Source organism: Phodopus roborovskii, unplaced genomic scaffold, assembly GCF_943737965.1.
Source record: "Phodopus roborovskii unplaced genomic scaffold, PHOROB, whole genome shotgun sequence".
NCBI lineage: Eukaryota > Metazoa > Chordata > Mammalia > Rodentia > Cricetidae > Phodopus > Phodopus roborovskii.
This window is the reverse complement of record NW_026126434.1, coordinates 27,262,251-27,284,720: the sequence shown is the minus strand read 5'-3', so window position 1 is coordinate 27,284,720 and position 22,470 is coordinate 27,262,251. Positions and strand designations below refer to the sequence as shown.

General features: G+C 46.2%; 1 protein-coding gene across 3 annotated transcripts in view; it reads right to left on the bottom strand.

Annotated features, from left to right (window-relative positions):
* Positions 1-22,470, bottom strand: part of Slc26a8 (solute carrier family 26 member 8) — a 44,163-nt gene that overhangs the window by 5,028 nt on the left and 16,665 nt on the right. For 2 of the 3 annotated variants that reach the window (XM_051187108.1, XM_051187109.1), the window contains 10 exons: positions 21,124-21,206; positions 16,072-16,219; positions 15,028-15,141; positions 10,267-10,344; positions 7,249-7,344; positions 6,389-6,495; positions 6,239-6,308; positions 5,369-5,461; positions 5,140-5,271; positions 1,904-2,284 (listed from right to left, as the gene is read on the bottom strand). In XM_051187108.1, coding sequence (XP_051043065.1) covers positions 1,904-2,284; positions 5,140-5,271; positions 5,369-5,461; positions 6,239-6,308; positions 6,389-6,495; positions 7,249-7,344; positions 10,267-10,344; positions 15,028-15,141; positions 16,072-16,219; positions 21,124-21,206 — 1,302 coding nt within the window. The remainder of the gene's footprint in view (positions 1-1,903; positions 2,285-5,139; positions 5,272-5,368; positions 5,462-6,238; positions 6,309-6,388; positions 6,496-7,248; positions 7,345-10,266; positions 10,345-15,027; positions 15,142-16,071; positions 16,220-21,123; positions 21,207-22,470) is intronic. The other variant, XM_051187110.1, reaches the window with a different exon arrangement.

Genomic DNA, 22,470 nt, shown 5'->3' with positions numbered 1-22,470 from the left:
TGCATAGATTAATAGGAATGGGTTAAAAATTAAGAGAGACCTAGTCAATAAGAAGCCTAAGCCGTTGGCCAGACAGTCCAAACAGTTTATAATTAATAAAAGCCTCTGTGTGCTTATTTGGGACTAACCCGCTGCAGGACCAGATGGGGCAGAAGAATTCATCTACAGAGGGGAGGTGAGAAGAGCCAGGAAAAGCCAGATGCTTGAGGCTCTGAATCACCAAGACTTGAATTTTGAAAACAGGGCTGTTATGGGGGCTGCTAGGAGAACGGATGTCAACAGTGTGCCAGCCCGCAGTCAGGCAGCCTCTGATAGTGTGGGTTGATCCACTCTAAAGAAGCCAGTACAGCACGAGACTAGAGGCAGGCTGCCTGGCCTGGCTCAAAGGCCTATGGTGGGAAAGTTTGGAAAGGAGACCATCAAATGCATTTGGACCTAAACAGGAGGTTGGGGCTGGGCATGGCAGAGCACACACTTAACCCCAGCACATGGAAGACAGAAGTGGGCAGATCTCTGTTTGGCTAGGTCAGCCTGGTAGGTCTACATAGCAAGTTCCAGAGTTTCAGACCAGCCAGTGCTACATAGTATGAGACATAAAAACATTTAAAGAGAGAGAGAGAGACAGACAGACAGACAGACAGACTCTGAGAGTTCAAGGCCAGCCTGGTCTACAACGCAAATTCCAGGACAGCCAGGGATACACAGGGAAACCCTGTCTCAAAAAACAAACAAAACTAGATAAAGAATAAAGAAGATCTCTGGCCTAAACTCACTATGTGACTGATGATGACCTTAGGCCCCCAAATTTCTTGCCTCTGCGCTGAGATTACCTGGGCACCAACCCTAACCAGCCTCTCTGGTGCCCATATGGAACCCAGAGCTTCCTGTGCACTGAACGAGGGCTCTGCCAGCCGAGCCTCTTAGGGAGTGTGAAGGTTCCATGAGACAGGATCCTAGTCAGAAGAGGGCATGCCCATCACAGGAGTGCCACTCACAGTGGGGCAGATCCACGAGATCTGGGAGGGAGCATCCAGCATGTTTAAACTGGGGCCCTTGCAAACAGGAGTGTGATGGGAGGTGTCATTCTGTAAATATGTTTCTCTTATTGGTTAATGAATAAAGCACTGTTGGCAAATATGAAGGCAAGACAGGCGGGACTAGGAAACAAGGAAGATTCTGGTAGAGGAAGTAGAGGAGAGTCAAGATGTAGGGACTTGAGAAGGGTCCAGACCCTCTCTCCAGTAAGATAAGACCACGTGGAAACACTTGGATTAATAGAAATGGGTTAATATTTAAGATAGAGCTAGCCAATAAGAAACGCTAGTAACAGGCCAACAGCTTTATATCTAATACAGCGTCTCTGTGTGTTATTTGGGGCTGATGCGGCTGTGAGACCAGGCTGGCGGGAAAACTGCTCGTAACAGGAGTGGAACAGAGACAAAAGTCTGAAAGGAAAGAGCAGTAACCAGGCAGCCATGTGATCTGCTCTGTGAGGAAGACAGAAGCTTGTCAGAGAGTGGGAGGAGGGGGACCCTGCTGGTACCCCATAGGCAGGGCCAGGAGCAGCTGAAAGGCTGGGGGGGGGTGGCAGTCCTCTGTAGTAGTTCCATAGTAGGCGGGACATAGATACTGTCTTAGTGATATTAAGAAATGCCACCCCTGCCCCCCACCCTCACCCCTTTTCTAGAGAAATGATAAATGATTCATGCCTAGAGAACTAACTGCTCGAGTTAAAAAAAATCGGACCTGGTTCATTTCCTTTTTATTTTGATTGACTTTAAACCCCCTCAGTGTCACCATCTCTAGTCACTGAGCAATATGCCATGACTCACAGAATTACACTAGGCTGGGGGTATGTGTGGCAGGGGATCCGAGGCCGCGGCCAGGCCTCTGTGGTACTTACCTGCCTTAATACAACCGAAGCCTGACTATCCACATAGTGCACCATGGAAAAGTCCAGAATGATGGTGTGGATGCTGGGCTGGACACTCGTGTCTGAGTAAGGCATGATGACAGATCTGGATCTACTCTGTGCTAAGCTTTCTGAGGCTTCAGGCGGAGGGAGTGAACTGTTTCTTGAGGGGTTGTTGGACAGCCAGGTTTTCTCTGTGTCCTCGTAGCTCTGCCCTAGATTTTTCTGCGATGTGGAAGACACCGTGTAGGGGACCTGATCCTCGGACATGCTTTCACTCATGTCCCCATTGCTCAGGTAGGAGCATCGGATCAGGTTAATGGATGATTGGTCGTGCTCCTGCTTGTTTTCATATCGCTCTGTGTAGACAATCTGGGATGACAGAGAGGAGAAGGACCCGGGTGAGCCTGAATGACATCAGTCCTTGTAAACACAGTGTCTCCCCAGGCTCCCCCAGGTAAACACAGTGTGTCTCCCCAGGCCCCCCCTCATGTAAACACAGTGTGTCTCCCCAGCCTCCCCCAGGTAAACAGTGTCTCCCCAGGCCCCCCATACAAACACAGCATGTCTCCCCAGCCCCCCCATGCAAACACAGTTTGTCTGCCCAGGCCCCCTCCCATGCAAACACAGTGTTTCTTCCCAGGATCCCCCCATGCAAACACAGTGTATCTCCCCAGGCTCCCCCCTCACTCTCCTTGGAAGCTCTACCTCATTATGCACTTTTAAAACTTGATCATCTACCTCGTTATGCATTTTTTTTTAAACTTGGTTGTTCCACTATCACTTCAAGCTTACAACCAAAGCCATGTCATAGCTTGTCTCCTCACTGGCCCACAGACTCTTCCTCCCAATTATTTGTATCCACTAGTGACAGTCTATGACTTGAAGTTACCTTCAGTTCATTCATTTCCATTATTCTTGGGTCCCAGTGAGTCTCCAGTGTTTATTACAACTTCCTGTAAAGTGCTGAAAGTGCTTTCTTCCTTCCTTCCTTCCTTCTTCTTTTTACATGTGTGTATGTATGTATGCATGCATGCATGTGCCTATGTGTATTGTACAACATATGCACGAGGCCGAATATATCACATGCATACAGAAGTCCAACAGAGGGTGCCAGATCCCTAGAAGTGCAATTACAGGCAGTTGTGAGCCACCCTATGTGGGCACTGGACACTGAACCTGGGTCCTCAGGAAGAGCAGGCAGTGCTGCCACCCACTGAGCCATTTCTTCTCTGTCAGGCTTTCCTGGGCAACTGCTTGCATGCATGCAAGTCTTTGCCTAGCCTTCTTAGGAATAAAGTGGTTCATTTCTTGGTACCTGTTTTAATCTCCAACTGCCTCCAGTCTCCTGAGAGACCGGGGCAGCTAGTATACACATGCATGGACAGCACCAAGAGCTGCAAATGCCATGTGGTGCAAGGCCCTAGTATGGCCTCTGCATATGGGCTGTGATGATTGATCTTGTCATTGTGACTGGATTCACAGTCGCCGTCCTGTGCCTTCCTCCTCACCCTCCACAGTGTTGTTCCTGCCTGACAACATCAGCCTCAGGGTCCCGTCAAATCCTCAGGCACAGAGGACCTTCTATCTTCCAAGCTAACACACACGTCAGTGTCTCTTGCAGCAGCACAAATCCACTTGTCATGTGGTACTTCTGGACTTCTGAGTTCAAGCCACTCTCTGTTTACCAAAGTCATCTGAGTTGTTAGGGGCTAAACACTATTCAGAGGACGAACAACTCATAGAGTGCTATGCTTCACTATTCCTACCTAGTATACATTTCAAGCCGGGCTGAAGAGCTGGCTCAACACTGAAGAGCACCTGCTGCTCTCGAAGAGGAGCAGGGTTTGGTTCCCAGCATCCATTTCAGGTGGCTCACAATCACCTATAACTCTAGCTCCAGGACATCTGATGCTTTTCCGATCTGTGTAAGCACCTGCATATACACACACACACCATACATACATACATAATGTATATATACAATATATGCATATACACACACCCATACATACATACACAAGCATGTATATACACACCCATACACATCCATATGCATATACCACACACCAATATCCACATACCATATACACATATACATATATATACACATACATATACACATATATATATACACCATAAACACATATACATGCACACATACACACATACATTCACAAACATACATATGGTACACACACAAGCATGTGCACACACATATACACATACATAAATCAAAAGTAAAAAAAAATTCAAATTGTACCATTAGTTATCATCTAGAAAGGAAAAGAATATTAAATTATATGCTTAGATTATTCAACTATCAGAAATGTGAAAGGTGTTTACTTTATGATTGAAAAATACATTATATTTATGTCACATTAATGGAGAGTTGACTCCCTAATTTAATTTTACAAGCTTAGCCATGGACTGCTTAAACCTTACAGACATTCAGGGTGGTTCGATAGCACACATTTGTAATTCCAGGATTTGGGATATCAAGGGATGATTACTGTGAGCTTGAGGCCAGCCTAGACTACACAGTGACACCCTATGTCAACAACAACAAGCTGGGTGTGGTGCCATCCCAGCATTTGGGAGACAAAGACAGTAAGATCAAGAGCTCAAGATCAGAAAGGTATGGGGTGCATGCCTTTAATGCCACCACTTGGGAGGAGAAAGCAGTAGATCTCAGTGAGTTCAAGGCCAGCTTGGTTTACATAGCGAGTTCCAAGCCAGCCAGGGCTACATAGTGAGACCCTGAATACACACACACACACACACACACACACACACACACACACACACACACACACAATTAAAAGATAGCCAGGCGGTAGTGGCGCACACCTTTAATCCCAGTACTTGGGAGGCAGAGGCAGGGGGATCTCTGAGTTCAAGGTCAGCCTGGTCTACAGAGTGAATTCTAAGACAACAGAGCTACACAGAGAAACACTGCTTTGAAAAACAAAGAAAGAGAAAGGAAGCACGCGCGCGCGCGCGCACACACACACACACACACACAAAATATGTTGTTTGTGTCAAAGCCACTCTGCATTCTTGTCACTACAATTCCTCTATCCCCACCATCTCTCTCAACTTCACATGGCGTTCTCTCTCTCAATATTCCAGAGTCTATTTGGTGTTCTCTGCATGTGCGTTCACATGTGTGGAATGGGCTATTTGCCTCTAAAGGAGGAGGAGCAGGAAGGGCGGGCGTGACTCACCCTGGTCTCTGGCTCCAGCTCTTCACAGTCGCAGAAACACCTGCAAATCTTGTTTTCCGATATGGTGGTGTAACTCTCATTAAACAGGGTGAACATTTCCTCTTCTTTAAGAGGCATTCTCACCATATTGACCTGGGGGGCACGAGAGGGGTCACACCAGGGATAGGTGGTGGAGAGGGGGAGGAGGCCCCAGGGTGTGAGGGATGCCTGGCGGGCAGCAGGGCTTCACCTCTTTTAACAACTTGTGCTTTAGGTTGTACACATTGACAAACGTGATGGAGTTGCAGCACTGCAAGATTTTCACTCCAGGGATGAGCACCACCTGCAGGACAGGGCGAGGTGTTTGGCAGGGAGTAAGGACCACATGGCTTCATGGCTCCTCAGGAACCTCTGGCCTCAGTGGGCTGAGGGCTGGAAAAATCCCCCTCCCAATTCACTCCTGGCATGCGCGCTCTCTCTCTCTGCCAGCTCAGGAACTACAGTTGGATCTCTGCTTGCCACTGCCTCTGGAGTGCTGAGGTCAAAGGCAAGCAGACACCTCCATACCTGTGGCCCCTGCTTATGATGCACTCTTGCATTTCTCACCTATCTAACCTTCTTCTCCCGGAAGTTCATGGTTAAAGGGCCCTCTGCTGGCTGCAGGGTGTAAGGACACTACCTGTCCCCTGAAGCCTCATGCCTCCCATCGCCTGTGAGTGGGTGCAGTGCCTTGTGAAGGGCTGGGGCTGAGATGGCTATTCTCTCTACAATCCCCTTCTGTCTCTCTCTCTCTCTCTCTCTCTCTCTCTCTCTCTCTCTCTCTGTGTGTGTGTGTGTGTGTGTGTGTGTGTGTGTGTGTGTGTGTGCGCGTGTCCGTCCGTCTGTCTGTCTCTGTGTGTGCACTGAGGTGTAGAGGCCAGAGGATACAGTCAATGTCTTCCTCAACTGGGGTCCACTGTTTACTGAAGCAGAGCTCAGTGATTCTTTTAGTCTAGATACCCAGCTTGTGCCAGGAGTGTCCTCTTCTGCCTCCCCAGCACTGAGAACCCATCGAGCTCTGAGAAGATGAACTCCTCACACAGGCGTGGCACCGGCTTTAATCACTCAGCCAGCTCCTTACCTCCCGGTAGTCGTTGATGTTTCTGTAAATGTTGGTGTTGGGGATTTGACCCAGGACAAGGATCTTCGATCTGGAAGGAAATGCACTTGCCTTAGATCCCTGAGCCCTTTCCTTGCCGTGACTGTCCTCCCCTTACCAGAGGCTGAGTACCTGTGCGAACGGACAGTGATGACGAAGAAAGCAAAGACTAGTGAAATGAGTAGTCCAACGTCTAGTCCCAGAAAAATCGCGGAGGAGAATGTCACCATCCAAACAACCTTGTAGGAAAAGGGATGCAGGGAGTGGGGGAGGAGACATGAGAACGAGCAGCATGAAGGCGCCAGGCCTATCACAGAAGACTTGGCCCTAGAGGCCGTCTACTGGAGCTCTGATAGATTTCTGATCATTGCTCCCTTTACTTCTTTCCTGAACTCAGTGTCCCTGCATACAAAATGGAGGCAATGTTATCTACCTTGAGGATAGTAGGATGGGTTCACATGAGAAATCCCATTTGGAAAGCCAATCAGAACTCATGAAATGATAGTTATTTTGCATATGTATGTGGATGCTCATGTTGGTGTTGTAGTCATGTGTGTGCGTAGGTGAGTGTATATGTATGTACCTGCATGTGGAGATTAGAGGAACTATACACTTGGTGTTTTTCAGACTTCAGTCTAGAGGTCTCCACAGGCTAGGCTGGTGGCCAGCGAACCCCAGGAACCCCCACTGCCTCTGCCTTTCCAATGCTGGGATTCTAAGTGTGTGCCACAACACCCAGCCTTCTTATGTGGGTCCTAGGGTCTTTAGTGGCAAGAACTTACAGATGGAGACTGGCTGGTTCTGTTCCTTCTGTAGGCTCCAACTCCATCCACCCTCCCCCACTCCCTTCACCCTTCTCCACCCTCTCTTCCCCCTCCCCCACCCATACAGGCACACACACTCACACACACACACTCACACACACACACACACACACACACACACACACACACACACACACACACACACACACACACGGCATCTGTACTCACACAGTCATACTGATCCTGCCTCCACAGACTAGGTAAGTTGTAAATGGTTTCCAGGTAGGGTATCACATTGCTCAAGATGATCCCTGCCAGCACGGCCTGTGGGGGGGAAGATAAACCACCTTAACTGCCTTATTCTCCCTCCAGGGACAACATTCCCAAGTCTTCACAAAGGAACCCCAAAACCAGCCTTGCCTCTAGAAATGCTAGATGGATTTTTTTTTTTTTTTTTTTTTAATGAACAGCATGTCCAAGCTCTGACTCATGGTTCAAATAAAAAACTTTTTTCATTTTTCTCCCCTTGCATCTACAGTGTATCAAGTTCGACAGGCAAGGCTATGGCAAGGTCAGACCTGACTGATCATCCAGGACAGGGCCCAAGTTTGTGCTTGCTTTCTGAGTAGGCTCAATGAGGACAGCATAGTGTATCAGTAGGAGAAGGCATAGCATGGGCAGAGTCAGGTATGGCTTTTCCCCCCAACCCCTTTATTTATTTATTTATTTTACTTATTTATTGTTTTTTTTTTTTTTTTTTTCCCAGACGGTTTTTTTTTTTTTTTTCCTGTGTGACAACCCTAGCCTTCCTGGAACTCACTCTGTAGATCAGACTGTCTTTGAACTCACAGAGATCCACCTGCCTCTGCCTCCTGAGTGCTGGGATTACAGGTGTGTGCCACCACTTCCAGGCACTTTTTTATTTACCTAGTTTTAAAGATTATTTATTCTTGTACTTTATGTATATGAGTGCTCTGTCTTCATGTACACCAGGAGAAGGAATCTGATCCCATTACAGATGGTTGTGAGCCACCATGTGGTTGCTGGGAATTGAACTCAGGACCTCTAGAAGGGCAGCCAGTGCTCTTAACTGCTAAGCCATCTCTGCAGAGAGCCTGTAGCCAAGCTTTTAACAACATTAGAAAGGGGAGGCATATGGTGGTGAACTCCTTTTAATGCCAGCACTCAGGAGGAAGAGGCAGGCAGATCTCCGTGAATTAGAGGCCAGCCTAGTCTATAAAGGGAGTTGGTTCTAGGACAGACAGAGCAACAGCTCTCAAAAGAAAAACAAAAAACAAAACAAACAAACAAAAAAAGTAAACCAAAATCCAAAAAACAATGCCAGAAATTGTGGGGCAGCATCTTAACTTCACAGGGGTTTGTAGAATCCTTTCTTTCCTTCCTTCCTTTCTTTCTTTCTTTCTTTCTTCTTTCTTTCTTTTTTTTTTTTTTTTTTTATTGAGACAGGGTTTCTCTGTGTAGCCATGGTTGCCCTGGAACTCACTCTGTAGAACATGCTGGCCCCAAACTCACAGACATCTGTCTGCCTCTGCCTCCTGAGTGCTGGAACTAAAAGTGTGTGCCACCACCACCTGGCTGAATTCTTTTTCTTTTAACCTAAGGCAAGGAAGGTCTCCAGGAAATAAATCTCATCATAAAGTCAATATAGCCAAGTTGTGTCCTTTCTGACTACCAAGGGGAAACAGTCACTTCATTAGAAATTAATTATATTCCTACATGATTTCATTTAAAAGTACCTTTTTTGTTTCTTTGAGACAAGGTTTCCCTATGTACTCGGGCTACTCTGGAACTCACTACATAGACCAGGCAGGCCAACAGTCCTCCTGCCTCTGTATCCTGGGTGCAAGAATTATAAGTGTATGTCACCATGCCTGGTCTGTGTAATTTCCATCACTGAAGAAATAGCTATGGCTTACCTTCTGGTATGTTCTGTGTATTTGGGCATGAAACTATATTATTACTTCAAGTCACTTGGTTACGGCTGTAATAAGCACACATAGTATGGCTAAGGGTCAGGTCATGTCTCAAACACAGGGAAGAAGAGAGACATTGAAGGGGAGACAGCCAGCTGAACACAGAGCCAGGAGTCAGTCTGCAGGCCTATTTTCCAGCGCTGTGGATGACCAAGAGGCTGCATGACAGCAGACACAGAAGGCAGGCAGGCCAAACCTCCTGAAAAGAGCTAAGTGTCTGAGTCGCACTGGCCGTGGGGCTCATGCCTCTGAATCTGGTTCTCTTGTTCCTCACTGAGTCCCCACACATCAGCTGAATGTATAGACATCAGTCATGATCGCGTTTGACCACTCGTTATGAGTTTGACACGGTCTTGTTTCACCTACTGACATGGATCCCACATTATCATGTTTAATGTCCAGCCTTATGATGGGGACACTACATGAGTGTGGCTGTCTGAGTTGGTCCATGAGTTTAAGGGTACCTGTGTGTCTGTCCACATGCTTAGAGAACAGAGAAGCCCAAATGTCCCGATCTGTCACTCTTCACTGTACTCAGTATCCTCCTTGAACAACATTTCTCACTGGACCGGAAGATCATCATCATCATAATTTTTTTTTTAAAGCTAGGCTGGCTAGTCATCAAGTCCCAGCAATCCTCCTGCCTCTGCCTGCCTCCTTTTAGCAATGAGCTGACAGGTGCATGAGGTCACACCTGGCTTTTCCATGGGGGCTGACATGCTTACCCACTGAGCCACCTCCCTGGCATAGCAAGAAACAGGACTGGAGCCTAGGGACCAGGAAAATGCAACTCTCTGCATGAATGCTCTACCAAGATTCCACCTTTCTTTCAAGATGTATTTGTTTTTATGTGAATACGTGTTTGTCTGCATGTATGTTTGTGCACCACATGCATGAAGCACCTGAGGAGGCCGAAAGAGCACAATGAATCCCTGGGAACTGGAGGGTTTTGTTTTGTTTTGTTTCTTTTGAGACAGGGTTTCTCTGCGTAGCTTTCGAGCCTGTCTTGGAACTTGCTCTGTAGACCAGGCTGGACTTGAACTCATAGAGATCCGCCTGCCTCTGCCTCCCGAGTGATGGTTTAAAGGTGTGTGCCACCAACAACTAGCTTGGGGACTGGAGTTACAGGGAGCTATGAGCCGCCGTGTGGGTGCTGGGATCCAACCCCCTGGCCTCCTTAGCCATGGAGCCACCTCTCCAGCCCCCAAATCCCACTGTTCCTGACTTACTTGACTCACTCAGTCCCACTTACATTGGGCATGCTGTGGAAGAAGCTTCCCATCTTCACCATCAGGAGCACCATCACACCTGCGCCTACCAGAGATGCAAACTGAGGAGATAGAGCTGGTTGGAGAGAAACCATCAGGAGCAGTGCTGATCCCTGCCTGCAACTGAGGCCTTCCATTTGCTGGGAAGCTTGCCATGTGTTTTTCTTAAGAGGAGCTGGGGGTTCAGTATGCATGCCTTTTAGCATTTTAGTGAAAAGTTTGGCACATAGTCGGTACTTTTTAAGTACCTTTCAGGATTTGAGTGAAGCATTTGGCATCTAGTAGGTACTTTGTAAATGCCTTTTAGGATCTTAGTGGCACATTCAACACACAGTAGGTACTTTGTAAGTGCCTTTCAGAATCTGAATGGAGCATGCAACACATAGTAGGTACTTTATAAGTGTCGGTACCTACTTTGCTGACTGCAAAGTTCCAGTCTCCCCTGGAACCCTTGTCACCACTTGGGACTATGGATCTCCTAAGATATATGGCTTGTATTCCTTCAAAACTTCAGCCTCTCCTCATACAACTTAGAAACTCCACCCCCCCAAACAGACACCTCACTGACAGCCCCAAGTCCCACCCATTCTACTTCTATGTAAATAAATGCCCCATCTGAACCTGTGTTGTTGGGAGCTTTCACAACTTCCCATCTTCAATGGTGTTTCATCTTTTCTTTGTTTTTTACTTGAGACAGGATCTCATGATGTACCCCTGGCTGTCTTGGAACTCACTTTGTAGACCAGTTTGGTCTTGAACTCACAGAGATCCTCTTGTCTATGCTTCCTGAGTGCTTGGATTAAAGGTCTGAGGCCCATGCCTGGTGTGTTTCATCTTTTAAGGTTATTCTAATTTCATGTGGGTGAGAATCTGCCTGCTCTCATATCTTTGCACCATGTGTGTACCTGGGACTTGAGGAGCTCACAAGGAGATGATGGATATCCCAGAACTGGATGCTTGTGAGCCACCTGATGTGGGTACTGGAAATCAACCTGGGCCGTCTATAAGAGCAGACATGCTCTTGACCATTGAGCCATCTTTCCAGATCCCCAGTAGGGCTGGTAAGGAGTGCTGGGATTATAGGCCTATGATACCAATGATTTTTAAGACAAAGTGTGAGCAAATATTAAAGTGAGCCTTTTTGGGAACCAGCAGTCTGCTGACCCCGCCCCCGATGATGGGCGGGATGCTCATGGCCATGTCTTCTCTAAGTCATGACTTACCTGGCTGCTCAAGTTTTATCTGCCAGGGAACTCAGTTACACAAGCATGCGCAAGTTTCCCTTTTAAAGCAAGTGTGCCAAATGTGCCTCTCTCTCTTGCTCTTGCTCTCTCTCCTCTCTCTCCCTTGCTCTCTTTCCCCCTTCTCTCTTTCTCTCTCTCTCTCCCCTGCTTTCGGTTGGCCACCAGCTACCCCTCTTTCTCTCCCCACCTATCAATAAACCCCACGTGGGCGCTGAGTCGTGTTTGTGTTTCATAGGCAATAATTATAGCAAAAGAACAACATTGGTGCCGTCAGCCTGAGGCATTCGGGGACCCTGATTACGAACCAGCAATCCACATCCATCCACCTGTTCGCTGGAAATAACCATCCCACACCAGCTACAATTTGGTAAGGTGCCCTTTTTCATTGTAACTCGTTTTCTTGGGGTCTGGGATATTTTCCACGGGGTAAGTTGAGATTTCAGCATCAAGCCTTTCTGCCTTTGGACTGCTGAGTCCTTATCAGGCACTTTGCCCTTGGCCACTTTCTTAGGCTGATGAGTTCCAAAAATGATTGGCCAGTTTTTACTTCACCCATGGGAAATAAACCAGCCTAGATATTCCCTACAAAATAAGTCAAATTGGCCAAAATTACTGCCAGCGAACAGGTAGATGGAAGTTTTTTCTACCTCTCTGCTAAACAATCTCTTTCCCTAAACTTGTTTCTGTTCTCTTCCCACCACGCTAAAACTCTCCTGCCTGCCGCAGCCGCAGCCTGTCTCAGGGCAGGAACCTCTCTCCACCTAAAAGTGTCCCGTTCCTCTAGGCATCTTATACTCGAAGTTCAAATGTCTCACTCTCTTGTTTGTCCTCTCTGCTGCCCTTCTCCTTTGTTTCTTCTCTGTGCAGATGCCAGTGGCACACAGTGGGCTGGGCTGAGGCACCATCTGCTCAAGATACTCTGAGAGTTTTTCATTTTTCCCCACGAATGAGGTTTTTGGATTTTGTGCTGACTGGTGCATTCGTGTCTCGGACCCATGAGGGGCCTCTCGGGTTTTATACCCTAGCACTGCCCTTAGACTGGTACATACATTTCTCAGACCTACAGTAGTCTTTTTGGATGTTGTATCCCTTGGACTCCGGTGTCCTCTTAGTTTCACAAATCCTTCTGCCTCACTCGTGGAGAGAAAAAAGCCAACAAAATTATATCTCAAAACTTTGTGATTTCTGCCAGCTGTTGGGAATGTGTTTATGGCAGCCGCCATCTTGACCATGTGGCCTATCCTCACCCCACATGGTTCTTCCCTCTGCTACACCAGCCACCTAGGCAGAGGGAATCTAGCCAGCTTCTGCCATCAACCGACCTGTAATTCATTAACCTTTTGCCTTTTATTCTTTGTCTCTAGTTTCTTTTTCACTGACTATGTTACACATAGCTTCACACTCTAGTCCTTCTCATTTTTACACAGTCCTGTTTAATATATCTGTACATGTGATTTAAATTTAACTTTATATGTAAATGTAAGCTAACTCTATACAACTTAAAGTCAACTGTACCAAGTCTCAAATATTTCTAAATTGTTATGTGTTTTTAAATGACGGTAAACATTTAAGGTTATAAATGTCTATTTCAAGCTAACAAAATATTTATACCACCCAGTCCTTCCTGTAAGCTGTTTATAAAGGTTAAGCCTCTATTATCAAAGGGAGTTTTTCTCTACCTCTTTGTCCTTTACAGGTATAAGTCTAACCTACTAAGTTAAAACCAGTTACAGTCAGCTGGAGGGCTCTGAGTATAACATCCCTCCACAGCCTCTCAGCTTGGATCCAGTTTTCCAGACAGATTAATTAATTACAGGGATAAAGCCTTACCTATGTGCTTAAGGCAAATAACTAAAGACAAATTTTGTATACCAAGGTACACTAAACAGTCCTCAAATGCTCAGAGATCTAGAGAATATGGCATTTAAAATGTTTCATTAAAAAGCTTTTATAACAGAGAGACAGGCCAGCTGCTGGCACCACCCATTTCCTCCAAGAAGACTGATGGACACTGAAGAAGCTCCATCCACAAAAGTGGCAACACTAGCCACTGAGCAATCCTGCCTTTCATCTCAACTGCTGCAAAGGGCTCTAAGGACTGTGGACAAGAGGGCAGTGGAATCGACTTTCTCCCCGTTGCTTGGGCCAACGGTAGGTTACGTCTTCGAAAAGCTCCTAATCCACAGGGCTCATGCCATCAGCAGAAGGCAGACGTCCTTAAAGCCTCTAACCTCAACAACTGGAGGACCTGGGGGTGGCTGTCCATGCTGCCAGCTAGTGAGTCCCTGTTACTCTCTAATCATTCAGGTAAAATTTTATCCTTCTCAAGAACTCTGATGCTTTTGACGACTGGTAGCTTTGTCAGCTTAAAGCAGCAGCCAAGGCTCCAACTATTACAAAACAGATTTCACAAACGGGTATTTTAAGGTTGCTACTGTTTATAGTCTTAACATTAATCATAAAGTTTTAATGAGCTGCTAATCAATTCTGACAATACTAAACACCATACTATGCCACTATACGATCATATCTCTAACTATAAGCTCACAATTAAGGTGCTTTTCATTGTGCTAAAAATCTGTATGTGTTAATTCTTTGAGCCAAATCATTTCTAACATGAGTATGCTGCTAATGTGTCTTAATATTTATGTTTTCACACACTCAAAGGTTTCTTGTAAATTCAAGGGAGCTGAATTGGACCCATCCAAACAGGTCAGATTCACTCCAAATAAATATTCAACCTTTCCCTGGTCCCAGGAATCCCTTCCCTCACCTCAGGAACCCCTCCCTCATCTTACAATTCTCCCCTCAAGTACCAGGATCTAGAAAAAAACTTTGTTTTCTAAACTTAACCTTGTTCTCTGTTCTGCTAACATCTTGCCAGGTCTCAAAAAGATGCCAGAGTTCCATACTGTCAGGCCTGTGATGAAACAACCAGCTACCAGGATGTGGCAGCACCCCAGCTTTCTCATTCCCCCAAAGAGCCCCAAGTCAGCAGGAAGTAGTCTTGAAAACTTAATGTCCTTATTCCCTAACCTGCCATGCCCAACACCCACCTTTTTAAAAACAGTTGGGAACCAGCAGTCTGCTGACCCCGCCCCCTGATGATGGGTGGGATGCTCATGGCCATGTCTGCTCAAGCTTTACCTGGCTGCCAGGGGACTCAGTTTCCCTTTTAAAGCACCTCTCTCTTGTTCTTGCTCTCTCTTTCTTCTCTCTCCTGCTTTTGGTTGGCTACCAGCTTTCTCTCCCCTCTATCAATAAACTCCACGTGGGCGCTGAGTCTCGTGTTTGTGTTTCATAGGCAATAATTATAGCAAAACAACAACAAGCATAGGATCCAAACTCTTCCCACAGAGTTTCTCCACTGACTAGAACATTACAATGAAATCAACCCAGATGAAGCCCTTCTACAAACAGACATACAGACAACCATGCGGACAGAAGAGCATCTCTTTCCTTATGGGGATACACTAGGGATGAGATTCCTTTTCAACACACCTGCTGTCTTCCTCCAGATTTGTCTTGGATAATAGTCCTGGCCATGGCACCCGTAAACACAGAAGATCTGAAGAAGGAGCTGACCACGTTGCAAAGGCCAATGGCTATCAAATCCTGTGAACAAACAGCAGAGCCTTTGAGCCCACTTTTGTTAAGGAATCTGACTTTAAGCTAGAGGTACACTGCTTGGTGAGGCTGAGGTCAGGGTTCTTAGCACTTCCAACAACACTAGGATGTAGCCTCAGGAAGCACACAGGGAGGACTGATCCGACTTTTTACATTACACTGTGTCTCTGCCCTAGCCTCTGACCATAGGGAAGCACTTTCTGACTTCTGCCTTTCTTCTTTCTCATGACCCCTGGGACTCGAACATGCAGAGAAAGATCAGTGCTGGCCTCTCCCCCTCTACACTAACCTACGTGTCTGGCTGGGACACCGCTTGCTTCTGTGTCCCTCTTGACATTTCAGGAAAGTACCACTTTCAGAGTAGTTGGAGACTTTTCCTAAAAAATAAAAGCAGAAGCCAAAGGCAGGGCGTTGTCATCATTTGCAAGCAGCCTGGTTCTGTGCGTGCTGTCTGGTGGCACTGGTGCCCCAGCATGCATCTGGTTTCTGCAGCCATAAGGCAGGAAGACAGGCAGTCTGCTAGCTCAGCGTCATAGGTTATCTGTCACTCGCTATCATCACTGTCTCGAGACAGGGTCTCGTGTAGCCCAGGCTGGCTCCGCTTGCTTTGAAGCTAAGGCTGACCTTTAACTCATGATCCTGCCTCTGCCTCCTGAGTGCTGGGAAAGCAAACACATGCCACCCCACCTGGTTAATTCCTTTGCCTTCCTGCACGATAGCCATACCAGGGAATAATGCTTATATGAATTCAAGTGGGTTCAAAGTCACACACCCTCTGCTGCTCAGGCACTTTATGTGATTACAGTCCAACTTATTGAAAGTGATTCTGGTTAAAGGGGAACATACCCCTTGTATTGGTGGAAGGGTTGCACCAGAGAACAGTCATATCGGAGAACAGAGGTGCATGGTCTCCCTCACCTGGTTGGAATTGATTCTGTAGTTATGCAAGCTGGCAATCTTCTTGCCCAGAGATATGAGCAGAAAGGAGCTCACTAAAGATAAAGACATGGCTTGTAAAATAATTCTGGTAAGGGTGCCGAACTCTGGAGTCTCGGGGAACACGAAGCTGGAACAGAAGAGTGGAATTACGGCTGGGTGGCAAGGAGTCCCTTACTGCACCTCTCCCACTCTCCTCATGCTAGGCAGGCCTTGGGCTCCCGACGCCACCTGGTTTTCCTTCTTTTTTTAAAATTTTATTTCATTTGCATTAGTGTTTTGCCTGCATGTATGTCTGTGTGGTGGTGTCAGATCTTGGCGTTACAGGCAGTTGTGAGCTGCTGTGTGGGTGCTGAGAATTGGACCTGGGTTCTAAGGAAGAACAGCTAGTGCTCTTAACCACTGAGCCATCTCTCCAGCCCCTGTTTTTCCTTCTTAACAATGAAGGACAAACAGCAGCAGAGACAACATCTTGCCCAAGCAGCCAATGAACTGAGCCAAGTTACAAAACAGCATCCTCTGTGTTTCTCTGGCCCTAGTTCCCACCTTATCATGAAGGCAAGCACCAGATGTGATTGGGGGGAAATATCTCTGCTGTTGTCTGAGAGCGTTGGACCCTGCATCAGGATGCTTTAGAGCTAAAAGAATCCATGAGTCCCTTCTATCTACACTCTTCTGGACGGGGTCCTACTAACTGCCTTTCTTTCATTCAGGTATATACAAATTCCACCCACACCTGCTCTCCTGCAGTTTCTCACTTTTTTTGCTTTGTTTTTACTTTCTGAGTCAGAATCTCAGGTATCCCAGGCTGATCTGGAGTTCCTGGTCCACCGTCTGTACCTCCCCAGGGCTGGGGTTACAGTTGTACTTTAAAGAATGAATCTTCCAGTATGTCAACAAGATGGTAAAAGAGCAGTACAAATGACTACTGTATGCCAATATTTGATAATTCAGAATAAATGAGTGAGTACTTTGAATGACTCAGATCCATGAAGTGTTCTCCGGTAGAGACAGACAACCCAAAGCAGAGACAAGGATCACACAGTGTGACCGTTGGTGGCTACTGTCAACTTGAAGGATCCAGTCACCTGGGAGGTGCACCTTTGGGTATGTCTGGAGGATTCCCTCCACTGCTGTAATTAAGGTGGGAAGACTTGCTCACTGTGGGTGGAGCCAGGACTGTGAGTGGCCGGCTTTAAGCTCTGCCACCCAGACCTCCTCCAGCATGAGAGGCTGTACACTTGCAGTATATACTACACTGAACCCTTCTCCCTTAAGTTGCTTTTGTCGGAGAGTATTTTATCAGAAGAAAGTGACAGAGATGCAATAAGAGTTTTGTTTAAGGACATACAAGCTGGGCATGAGCTTTTGCTTGTAAAAACCCAGAACCCGGGAAGAGGAGTCCGGATGATCAGAAGTTCAACACCAGACTTCAAGCTTTAGGCTGCCTAAGATCCTATCTCAAAAAACAAACTTTAAAAATAGCACATTTAGGAAGTGGAGAGATGGCTTAGAGGCAGAGAGCAATGGCTGCTCTTCCAGAGGTCCTGAGTCCAGTTCCCAGCACCCACAAGGTGGCTCACAGCCATCTGCAATGAGATCTGATGACCTCTTCTGGTGTGTAGGCATACATGCAGGAAGAACACTGTATATATAATAAATAAATAAATCTTCAAAAAAAATAGCACACTTAAAACTGAATTATAAGTCAGTAGCTTCCCACAGTGAAACCCCAGAACTAAAAGTCTGGGGAAGGGGCCCTGGAGTGCTCTCTTGCTGGCAGAACAGGGACAGAGAGCATCAAGAGTCATCCTTGGGACCAGGAACCTGCTGGCGTTCATCTGTCTCTGTTGTAAGTTATTTCATCCTGAATATACATCTATTCAGCCTATCTGTTTTTCCTGATCCTTAATAAACCACAAGATATATATATGTGTATATATATATGTGTGTGGGGGGTGTATATACATATACATACATACATATATATGCTAACACATTCCTTTAAACCTAATTTAGGAACATGGATATGTTCCATCTTTCATTTCTCTATTTTTGTGGTAGACTGGTTTTTTTGTTTGTTTGTTTGTTTTTGTTTTTTTTAGTGTTTATGTTTGTTTTTGTTTTTGGTTAGCTTTGCTTTTTCATGACAGGGTTTGTATTGCTTTGGAGCCTGTCCTGGAACTAGCTTTGTAGACTAGGATGGACTCGAACTCACAGAGATCTGCCTGCCTCTGCTTCCTGAGTGCTGGGATTAAAGGTGTCTGCCACCAATGCCTGGCAATAAACATTTTTATAGAACAAATAATAGTTTAATAGCTTATCTAATTAAAATTAAATGTTAGTTCGTGCTTAAATTCCACTCCTCCCTTTTTGTTCATTTATGAAGTTGTGTAAGAAAGGGATGATTCTGAAGAATAAATAGGACATACAGACTACAACACAAATTCAACAATACAAGACACTATTTTTCCCTCCTACTGTTGTCTGTGTCACTCAATTCTTTTTTTTTTTTTTTCCGAGACAGCGTTTCTCTATGTACCCTTAGCTGCTCTGGGACTCATTCTGTAGACTAGGCTGGCTTTGAATTCATAAAGATCAGTGCTGGGTTTAAAGACGTGCACCACCACTGCCCTGTGCCCAGTTCCTATCACCAAGTCAGGACTAAAATGAACACAGAAGCTGGGTATGATAGCACATCTATAGTCCCAGTGCTTGGGTTGTGCATGCTGGAGGATCAGGAATTCAACACTGGCCTGGACTACCTGTATCACAAAAGCCAAAACCACTACCCAAAGCAACAAGACAGAAAACAACAGCAGGAAATATGAGCATAGCAGGAATTAAGTTAGAGTGTCCAATTTTACCAGCTCCTGGGCAGCCATGGGTTAAAAAACAAGGAGGGGTGGCTCAAATAAAGAATATGCAAAGCAATGTTTAAATTGGATTTCTTGAAATGCTTTCTTCTGTACATGTGAATCTTCCAGTGAAAGATAAGCTGAAGTGGGCTGTGTGCTTTGGAAGCCATCAAGAATATAAACCAGGGGGCTGCAGAGGTGGCTCAGTGAGTAACGCCAAGCTGACATCCTGAATATGATTCCTGGAACTAACACAGTATAAGGAGAGAGCCAGTTCCCACAAGTTGTCCTCTGACCTCCACATGCTTGCTGTGGCATGCACACCCTCCCCCCCCCCCACGTAAAGGAAAAACAACAAAAGAAATATTTAAAAAGAATCAAGTTGCTGGGCATGGTAGTATGCACACCTCTGATCCCAGCACTCTGGAAGTTAGAGGCAGGCCAGCCTGGTCTACAGACTGAGTTCCAAGACAGCCAGGGCTGTTACACAGAGAAACCCTGTCTCAAACAAATAAACAAACAAAAAAGAATGCAAATACATTGAGGATTGGTATAGTCATATAATCAAATAATTATCATCATAGACTTTAGAATTATACAGAAATGAGTTCAAAGGTAGTTGTGCCACTGTCTGGCTGTGTGTCATCTAAATGTGACAAGCCTCAGTCTACCCTTTTGTACTACTATGGGAGACAGATGAAGTAAATATGCAAATGTCCATTCCATCACTGCTCTTGTCACCTGACTTTCCCTTGTACTCCTTGCGCATGGTGTATAGGTGGTGTCTGCTCGTGTCTCTGTTACTGGAAAGGATTTCAAATGCAGTTGGCCATCACTGCATTTCACAGAGAACATTTAGGGTATGGGCCTGATTGCATAAGACAGCCTGCCTGTTGTTACCCTGGAGTTCAGCCAGTGACCCCAATGCTTTGGGATTCCCCTTTGTGCAATGTGGAGACATGAGCAGTGTTCTTCAAAAGTCTGCCTGTGGGTCAAGACACTGCAGTCTAGTCCTTTCTTGTCAATTCAAAAAGGTAACTGTCCAATGTCAGCAAGAGTCTGCCCTATAGTCAGTCCTTCCAGAGATGAAAGCAAATGTGGAGAAGTGGTTAGTCCCTCACAGCTGCTGGCTTATTCAAAGAGAACCAACGGAGAAGAAAGCATGGCTCAATGGCAGAGTGCTTGCTTGGCTTGTGAGAGGTCCTAGCTTCAGTCCCAGCACAAGAAGAGAGACAGGGTCAGGAAGGGGAGAGCTGCTGCAGCCTACGCTCAGATGTGTGACAGTGAAGCACACTTCTCCCCCGAACGTGGGATCTACCAGAGATGCTAGAAGGGGGAGGGGTGTCTCATGCAGCCCAGGCTAGCCTTGTGATTGATGTGTAGCTTAGGCTAGCCTTTAACTCCTGATCCTCCTACCTCCACCCCCCAAATGCTGGGATTATATGTGGGCAACACATGCTTGGCTTTCTTGTTAGGTTCTTGAAAGTTAATCAGACAAGGGTGGGGCTCTGGGAGACCCATAATGGCTACAGAAAAAAGAATCAAGTCTCTGGCATTCTGGGCATCCAGCAGGTGTCTTAGTAAGCTGGCAGGCTCTCTTATGAGAAAAGTGATGGGCTGAGGAAAGAGGAAACAGGGGATGTGCTGGCCGGCTTGTTCGCAGCGTCCGTTCTGTTCTACACTTGATCTTGGCTGAAAGGCTGAGAACTGTACCTGTGTTCTAGACAGACTTAGCTGTGGCCAAGGACCACTAGGAAAGCCTGTGGGCCAGGCTGTGGGGAGAGAGGCCTAGAGAGAGAGCTGGCTGAGAAGGGAAGAACAGCTGGCCACCAAGGCATGCCTGCCATCCCAGCACTCGAGGTTGAAGCATGAGGACTGTGAGTTCAAGGCCAATCTGGGCTATAGTAAGACCCAGCCACAAAATAAATAAATAAATAGATAGATAAATAGATAAATAGATAAATAAATAAATAAATAAAGGAAAATCAGTCTTGAAAGATAGAATGACACCAGGAGGCAGAGGTACTTGGATCTCTGTGAGTTTGAGGCCAGCCTGGTCTATAGAGTGACTGACTTCCAGGGCAGCCAGGGCTGTTACACAGAGAAACCCTGTTTTGAAAAACCAAAACAAACAAACAAATAAACAACAAGAAGAAAGGAAAGTGAAATGACTGACCTATAAGGAATCATGTTAATCAACATCTTGCTGTTTTCTGTAGCCATGCTTATCTTGTTTGTAAGTACGGAGAAGCCAAGAATCTGTTGGTATTTAAAAGGAGAAGCATATGATTAAATTCTGTGCATTGTTCCCAGGGCAAGGTGCAGAGGCCCCAGCATGACAGAGAATGAAATGTGGGCCGTCCTGACGGGAACATCAACAGAAGCCTTCTGCTTTGATTCTCCAGGCTCCTTTTGGCACAGGAACCAAAACAGCGGCAGCCCTGGTCTCTGATACACAGGGTGGGGACAGAAGGATGCTGGGGGCCTCTCTCTCTACCAGCTTCCAGCACAGGCATCACCAATGCAAGTGTCCCAAGAGCCCACAGGTCCCGTGTCTGGCTAATCAGAACTCCAGGTTCAGTAAGAGTCTCTAAAGAACAAGGAGGAGGGCTGGAGAGATGCCCAGGGCTGAAGAGCAAGTGCTTCTTCTTCTTCCAGAGAACACAAGTTCAGTTCCTGGCACACAAATCACTGGCTCAGAACCGTCTGTGCCTGCTGCTCCAGGGGACCCAAAACTTCTTCTGGACCCTGAGGGCACTTATGTTCACATGTACATGCCCCCAATATATGCACAGACAGAGAACTTTTAGAAATCTTTTAAAAATTAAAAGAAAAGCCAAGGTAGAGAGCAACAGAGGAAGAAACCTGATTTCAACCTCTGGCCTCTACATGTGTTCACATGGGCAAGTGCTCTCAAACACACATGTGCATACATACACACCACACATATAACACATTTTAAAAACATAAGCATTTGGGTAAAGACTATTGGTACAGCCTGGGGCCTACAGTTAACAATAGTATACTGTACACTTAAAAACTGGGGAAGCGATAGATCTTAAATGTTATCACAATGAAAACATGGTCCCTGGCCATGGGCTTTGTGTCTGTAGCTGGCCATGGGCTCTCTCTCTCTCTCTGTCACCCCAAAAGTTGAGCGTAGGCTGAGAGTTGGAGGCCAGCCGGAGCTGACTAGTAAGACCCTGTTTCAAATAAACAAAAACAAAGGAGCAAAGGAGAGACTTTATGTGGTGGCAGAGGTGCTGAGCAGCCTGACTAAACGTAACTATAACATGCCAAAACCTTTCTTGGGCTCAGGTATGCCTGAGCAAAACCCAAATTTTAAAAAATGAAAACACATGCCTCATTTAGAAGGTCACAGCACTTGCTGGGTGCTAGTCTGATGATCGGAGTCTGATCATTGGAAGTCACCGTGGAAGGAGAAGGCAGGCTGACCCCACCAAACTGTTCTCTGACCTTCACACACACACACACACACACTGTAGAACTTAACGTGCTTGTG